Source organism: Colobus angolensis, unplaced genomic scaffold (genome assembly GCF_000951035.1).
Source record: "Colobus angolensis palliatus isolate OR3802 unplaced genomic scaffold, Cang.pa_1.0 Scaffold107, whole genome shotgun sequence".
NCBI lineage: Eukaryota > Metazoa > Chordata > Mammalia > Primates > Cercopithecidae > Colobus > Colobus angolensis.
This window is the reverse complement of record NW_012111697.1, coordinates 1,079,737-1,087,523: the sequence shown is the minus strand read 5'-3', so window position 1 is coordinate 1,087,523 and position 7,787 is coordinate 1,079,737. Positions and strand designations below refer to the sequence as shown.

General features: G+C 48.0%; 1 protein-coding gene across 2 annotated transcripts in view; it reads left to right on the top strand.

The window, feature by feature from the left end:
* The first annotated feature begins 2,291 nt into the window (after positions 1 to 2,291).
* RHPN2 (rhophilin, Rho GTPase binding protein 2) overlaps positions 2,292 to 7,787 on the top strand; it is a 71,667-nt gene continuing 66,171 nt past the window's right edge. The window contains exon 1 of one of the 2 annotated variants that reach the window (XM_011947341.1): positions 2,292 to 2,409. In XM_011947341.1, the coding sequence (XP_011802731.1) occupies positions 2,381 to 2,409 (29 nt within the window). In that variant the 5' untranslated portion in view covers positions 2,292 to 2,380. The remainder of the gene's footprint in view (positions 2,410 to 7,787) is intronic. The other variant, XM_011947348.1, reaches the window with a different exon arrangement.

Genomic DNA, 7,787 nt, shown 5'->3' with positions numbered 1-7,787 from the left:
ACCTGTATTGGTGAGATGTAGATGGATTGGAACTCTCATGCTGTTAGTTGGATTGTAAAATTGTATAATCCCTTTGAAGAGTCTGATAGTTCCTCAAATCATTAACATAGAATAAATCATATGATCTTGACCGGGCACAGTGGCTCACGCCAGCACTTTGGGAAGCCAAGGCGGGCGGATCACTTGAGGTCAGGAGTTTGAGACCAGCCTGGCCAACATGGTGAAACCCCCCTCTCTACTAAAAATACAAAAATTAGCTGGTCATGGTGGTGCGCACCTGTAATCTCAGCTACATGGGAGGCTGAAGCAGGAGAATCGTTCGAACCCGGGAGACAGAGGTTGAAATGAGCCAAGATCGAGCCACTGCACTCAAGCTTGGACGACAGAGCAAGTCTCTGTCTCAAAAAAACAAAAACAAAAATAAAAACAAAACAAAACAAAAAAATCCCATCTGATCTAGAACTTTTATTTCTACATTTAAGAGAAACAAAAGCGTGTGTCCATATAAAACCTTGTACGCACATAAACAGCCTTATTCGTAATAGTCAAAAAGTGAAAGCACTCTCCATGCCCATTGTATGATGAATGGATAAAGTATACAAGTGTGGTGTATCTATATAATGAAATCTTTTTTGAGGACAAAAAGAGACGAAGTTCTGATACATGCTACAACCTGGTTAAACCTTGAGAACATCATGGCAAGTGAAAGAAGCAAAGGCCACATATTATATGATTCCATTTATATGAAATAATCTTGAATAAGCAAACCTGTAAAGATAGAAAATAGATTTGGGGTTGCCTAGGGCTGGGTTTAAGGGGAAAAGGAAATGGGGAGTGATGCTAATGGCTACTTGCTTTCTTTTTAGGGTGATGAAAATGTTCTAAAATCAGATAGTGGTTGGTAGGTGTGGTGGCTCATGCCTATAATCCCAGCACTTTGGGAGGCTGACGTAGGCGGATCACTTGAGGTCAGGAGTTCAGGACCAGCCTGGCCAACATGGCGAAACCCCATCTCTACAAAAAATACAAAAATTAGCTGGGTGTGGTGGTGGGCACCTGTAATCCCAGCTACTTCGGAGGCTGAGGCAGGAGAATCACTTGAACCTGGGAGGCAGAGGTTGCAGTGAGCTGAGATCGTGCCACTGCACTGCAGCCTGGGTGACAGAGCAAGACACCATCTCAAAAAAAAAAAAAAAAAATCAGCGTTGATGGTTCTGTAACTCCTGAATATACTAAAAACAATAAATTGTGTATTTTAAAAGGGGAAAATGTATGGTATGTGGATTATATCTCCATAAAGCTGTTATTAAACAAAAAAGTAGGTCAGGCGCAGTGGCTCGCACCTGCCATCCCAGCCCTTTGGGAGGCTGAGGCAGGTGGATCACTTGAAGTCAGAAGTTCAAGACCAGGCTGGGCAACATGGCAAAACCCTGTGTCTACTAAAATAGAAAAATTGCCTGGACATGGTGACATGCACTTGTAGTCCCAGCTACTTGGGAAGCTGAGGCATGAAAATCACTTGAACCCAGGAGTTGGAGATTGCAGTGAGCCAAGATTGCACCACTGCACTGCATCCTAGGTGGCAGAGTGGGACTCCGTCTCAAAAAAAAAAAAAAAAAAAAATTGTAGATACTCAGTAACAGTGAGGGGGAAAGCAGTCACAAGGGTGTGTGTGCCTTTCTGTCCTGAAGGATGATTGGGCTGGTCCATGGGTAGCCCTAAAGAGGTTTGATCTTATAACTCTGCCCCAGAGATATGTCTTTAATTAATTAATTAATTAATTAATTTTTGAGACAGTGTCTCACTTTGGTTGCTGAGGCTGGAGTGCAGTGGTGCAATCTCGGCTCACCGCAGCCTTCACCACCCAGGTTCAAGCGATTCTCATGCCTCAGCCTCCTGAGTAGCTGGGATTACAGGCGCCCACCACCACACCTGGCTAATTTTTTGTATTTTTAGTAGAAACAGGGTTTCACCATGTTGGCCAGGCTGGTCTCGAACTCCTGACTTCAGGTGATCCACCCGCCTTGGCCTTCCAAAGTTCTGGGATTACAGGCGTGAACCACAGTGCCTAGCTGAGACCTTGTCTCTAAAATAAAATAAATAAATAAAATAGATGAGAAGGAAAGATCAATTCACAGTGGCTGTTTTGCAATTGTGTTATGAGCTTTTCTACGTAGATGCTTTGTTTTCAGAAAAGATTATTTTTGAAGTTAAACGTTTTCCATTATATTAAACCCTGTCATCATTTTTAGAGTGGCAGACCTCTGAAGGGGCATCTCTTATTTTTCCACAGGGCTGTAATCCCCTTGCACAAACAGGCCGGAGTAAATTGCAAAACCAAAGAGCTGCTTTGAATCAGCAGATCCTGAAAGCCGTGCGGATGAGGACCGGAGCGGAAAACCTTCTGAAGTAGGTGTCTTCTGGCTTCCCTGCCTCTCCTGAGTCCTAGCCATCTGTTCCCTAAACTCCCAGTCCAGGCTCTTGGTTTCAGCTTTGGGTTTCCTCCTCATTTCTGGCATCTGGAGCTGTCTCTTTCTTGCCTAGAACTTGATTATGTTCAAAACAGGTATTTTACCCTGCCTGTTTGTGTGTGTGGGAATTGGGTGGGTGGGAGATAGATGCCGATGGTGTGGCGTTTGGCTTCAATTCAGTCAGCTGTCTTGATGGGAAGCCCAAGTATTGTCTTGAGGTTTGTTTTCTGGCTTTCTCCACTGAGAAAATAGGGACTTGCCTATTTTCTCCACTGCCTGACACTATGCCTGGTGCAGAATCTGCTTGGTAAATGTTTATTGAATATATAAAGGAAAGAAAAGCAGAAAGGAGGGAGAGGGGACATTTCTATTGCCAGTGTCCACCTTATTAATGAGAGGGCTCAGTACACCCCCGTGCTCTAGGGCGCTCATTAGTATGCTGTGGTGGTAAAACAGTTACTTATCCAGCAGAGAACTCGGGGAAGCCTTATCTGTGTCTAGACCTCTATAAACCCTCTCCAGGCAACGAAATGCAGCAAAAGACAAAGTGCCAGCTGCCTTCTGTTTACAAAGAGTGCAGAGTTTCTTTTTCCTTCCGAGTTCTACTGGTGACTCGTTACCCCCGTGCTACCTTTTTTTTTTGTTTGTTTGGAGACAGTCTTGCTCTGTCACCCGGGCTGGAGTGCAGTGGCACGATTTCGGCTCACTGCAACCTGTGCGTCCTGGGTTCAAGCGATTCTCCTGCCTCAGCCTCCCAAGTAGCTGGGACCACAGGTGTGCACCACCATGCCTGGCTAATTTTTTGTCTTTTTAGGAGAGATAATGTTTTGCTATGTTGGCCAGCCTGGTCTCAAACTCCTGGCCTCAAGTGATCCATCTGCTTCCACCTCCCAAAGTGCTGGAATTACAGGCGTGAGCCACCGTGCCTGGCCCCATGCCACCTTTTTTTTTTTTTTCTCTTCAGATGGAGTTTTGCTCTTGTTGCCCAGGCTAGAGTGCATTGGTGCGATCTTGGCTCACACAGCTACCTCTGCCTCCCAGGTTCAAGCAATTCTCCTGCCTCAGCCTCCTGAGTAGCTGGGATTACAGGCATGCGCCACCACGCCCAGCTAACTGTGTATTTTTAGTAGAGATGAGGTTTCTCCATGTTGGTCAGGCTGGTCTCGAACTCCCGACCTCAGGTGATCCACCTGCCTTGGCCTCCCAAAGTGTTGGGATTACATGCATGAGCCACCACGCCCGGGCTTCATGCCACCTTTTATAATGTGTAGTCGAGGTGGGCACCACACCTGCTGCCCAGGTGAGTGAAACAGATGCCTCCTGGGGCCTCAGAAAGAGACGTGGAGTGCCTTGGGGGACCTAGAACCTGAAAACCCAGCAGAGATGGGGTCCAGCCTGCCTGCTTGAAACTGCAAGTCCCTTGGAGCTTCCTGGGACTTTCAGGGATTTCAGGGGCGAGGGTGCCAAAATGTCTGCGAGGATATTGATCATGGGTGTTCCCAGTGGGTTGGCTTCGTCGTTGGAGGCCTTGGGGGAACCTGGAGCCTTCCTGTAGAGGTTGTTTGGAAAAACAATGTTTGCAAAAGAGCCACAAGGCTCTGAGGCTCCCAGTCGCTGGTCACAGACTTGAGTGAACAGCGGGATCACCTCCTCCATGTGGGCTGCTCCCCTGAGCACTCAGTCAAGCAGGAGGAGGGGCTCTGATCATGACCTTGGGGGCAGTTCCTTTCTGAAAGGGTCTGTGTTTACTCCTTAGGAAAGACCTCTGAGATGTTAAGAGGGGAAAAGAAGAGTTCAGGGCAGCACACCCTGAGTGTGTGTGTATGTTTAATGAATGTTGTACATATACAGGCATGGTGGCTCACGCCTGTAATCCCAGAACTTTAGGAAGCTGAGGCACGTGGATCCTTTGAGGCCAAGGATTGAGACCAGCCTGGCCAATGCGGCGTCACCCCATCTCTACTAAAAATACAAAAATTAGCTGGGTGTAGTGGCGTGTGCCTATAATCCTCACTACTTGGGAGGCTGAGGCATGAGAATTGCTTGAACCTGCAAGGCGGAGATTGCAGTGAGTCAAGATTATGCCACTGTACTCCAGCCTGGGCGACAGAGCAAGACTCTGTCTCAAAAGAAAAAAAAGGATGTTGTACATATGCTTTTGTATATGCACAAAAGGACCAAGGTAGAAGCTGTTAGCAGTCAGTTCTTTGGGGCAAGACTGGGGATAGGGGTAGAGGTGACTCAGTTTTCATTTTATTCCTGTCAGTGTTTGAATGTTCTTCTACCAAGTACATGAGTTATTTTTATTTATTATTGTGAAATACTTCAGAGGTCCAGAAGAGTTATATAAGCAACCCTCTTGAACCACCCACTTCATCAGGGAAAGCAATGCTGCTCCTGTGTTGGGCTTGGTTTAGTTTTGTTTTGAGACAGGGTCTCGCTTGTTGCCCAGGCTGGAGTGCAGTGGTGCAATCACAGCTCACTGTAGCCCCAACCTCCTGGGCTCAAGCAGTCTTCCTAACACAGCCTCCTGAGTAGCTGGGACCATAGGCATACACCACCATGCCCGACTAATTTTTATTTTTATTTTTGAGATGGAGTCTTGCTCTGTCACCCAGGCTAGAGTGCAGTGGCGGGATCTCGGCTCACTGCAACCTCTGCCTCCTGGGTTCACGCCATTCTCCTGCCTCAGCCTCCCGAGTAGCTGGGACTACAGGTGTCCGCCACCTCACCCGGCTAGTTTTTTGTATTTTTTAATAGAGACGGGGTTTCACCGTGTTAGCTAGGATGGTCTCGATCTCCTGACCTCGTGATCCGCCCGTCTCGGCCTCCCAAAGTGCTGGGATTACAGGCTTGAGCCACCGCGCCCGGCCGCCCGACTGATTTTTAAAAAATTATTTGTAGAGACAGGGACTTGCTATGTTGCCAAGATTGTTCTCGGACTACTGTCCTCAAGTGGTCCTCCTGCCTCGGTCTCCCAGAGTGCTGGGATTTCAAACGTGAACCGCTGTGCCTGGCCTGTGTTGCTTTTGTTACTCACGGAATACCTGAGGACTTGAGGTGCTGGGTGGGAAGTTTGTCTGGGAACCTCTTCTCCAGCTCCTTTTGCAACTGGGTGCAAAGGAGGTTGTCACTGGAGGAGTCTGGGAAAAATACTAGAGCATTTTGGCTTTAAAAAAGTCAAGCCGTGTCCCCGTCCCAAGACAAGTCTGGACATGGGAATTGTCCGCTCCCGTAGCAGAGAGGAACGCATGTCATCTGTGTAACGTGGGAGAGGCCCCCTGATTTTGGGACTCCCTGCCGTGTGCTGGGAAGGCTGTGCTGTGTTTTGTGGCCTAGGGTTCTGGTTGACCCTTGGACAGGCCTGCTCTGTGACTGACTGAGGGGGCAGATGGGTAGCCAGGATGCTGTGTGGCTTTCCTAGGAGTGGACAACAATTGATTTATCTATTCATGGATTCACTGAGCACCTTCTTTTTTTTTTTTTTTTTTTTGTGAGACGGAGTTTCACTCTTGTTGCCCAGGCTGGAGTGCAGTGGTGCAATCTTGGCTCACTGCAATCTCTGCCTCCCAGGTTCAAGTGATTCTCCTGCCTCAGCCTCCCAAATAGCTGAGGCTATAGGCACGTACCAGCACACCCGGCTAATTGAATTTTTTAAATTTTTAGTAGAGACAGGGTTTCACCATGTTGCCTAGGCTGGTCTCAAACTCTTGGCCTCAAGTGACCCTCCTGCCTCGGCTTCTCAAAGTGCTGGGATTTCAGTAGTGAGCCCCTGTGCCTGGCTACTGAACCACCTGTTAAGTGGCAGGCACAGTTGAGGTGCATGAAGATCAGGCGAGGCCCTGCTTTTGTGATTTCTCTTGTTGGGGGATGGGAGGACACCTTTATAGGCAAGTAAACAAATCAGATCACCTAGGGAAGGGATGTTTTCTAGGGAATAATGAACTCTGAATGTCATAGAGGTTGGCCCAGGGTGACCAGCCTTAGAGACAAAGAGTGGTCGGAGAGGCCCCTGTGAGCAGGGAACTTGGGAGTTTCTCAGGCAGGAACTAGGGCAATTTTGTGTGCCATATTCTCTTTTAACGACACTAGCAGTCACCCTTTCTGAGGCCCGAGCCTGGCTGAAGCTCATTGTTAAACTGGTAGTGGTTTGGTTGGCAGGGGTAGGGGTGGGGGTTGTTAATGATTCTCACAGTGGCCTAAAGGTTCAAAGTGCCTCTTGCTGGAGAATGTTGTCAGAGGAAACCCTGAAGGTATTTATTAATCTGACTCAACAAGCACCAACGGTTTCCCGAAAACAAATAGGGCATTTTGCCAAGCTCTGCTCTGACCCCTCAGTGTCCCTGGGCGACCCATTACGTGGCTGTCTCCGCAGGCCATGGGTGGTTTCAGTTGTAAATTAGGCTCTGCTTTCCTTCTGTTTGTCTTCTGGTTCCCAGGTGTCCTACCGCAGCACCTAAAGGAAGGTAGAACCTAAAGGAAGGTAGAACTGTTGGAATAGGGGTGGGGGATGTTTGGAAATGTCCCCAGAAATGCAGGAATGGAAACGGGGGTGCTGAGCCCTTGCCTGAGGGCTGTCGGAGGGTATTGTAGCTAGGCAGGCACTTGAAAAACCAGATTTTGTGATCCTTCAAAGTCTTCCCTTTTCTGATCCATTCGAGCCGGGAGTCCATGGACTTCCTGGAGTTGTGTTAGGAAGCCATCAAATATTTCAAATGCACTTTTTTTCAGGTTTTTGTTTGTTTGTTTGTTTGTGTTTTTGAGACAGAGTCTCATTCTGTCTCCCAGGATGGAGTGCAGTGTCGAGATACCAGCTCACTGTGCAACCTCCACCGCCTGGGTTCAAGCGATTCTTGTGCCTCAGCCTCCTGAGTAGCTGGGATTATAGGCATGTGCCACCATGCCTGGCTAGATTTTGTGTTTTCAGTAAGACGGGGTTTCACAGTGTTGACCAGGCTGGTCTTGAACTCCTGACCTCAGGTGATCCACCTGCCTCGGCCTCCCAAAGTGCTGGAATTACAGGCGTGAGCCACCATGCCTGGCCGTACTTTTTCATTTAGGCCAACCAGAGACAATATTCTATCTTCTCCCAGCTTCCTTCCCTTGAGGAAAGCTAGGGTAGAAACGTGACAAAGTTTATGTGAAATTGAGGCAGTCTTTGTGAAATTTAAAGCAGGGCCAGGCATGGTGGCTCACATCTGTAATCCCAGCATTTTGGGAGGCCAAGGCAGGTGGATCACAAGGTCAAGAGATCGAGACCATCCTGGCCAACATGGTGAAACCCCCGTCTCTACTAAAAATAAAAAAATTAACCGG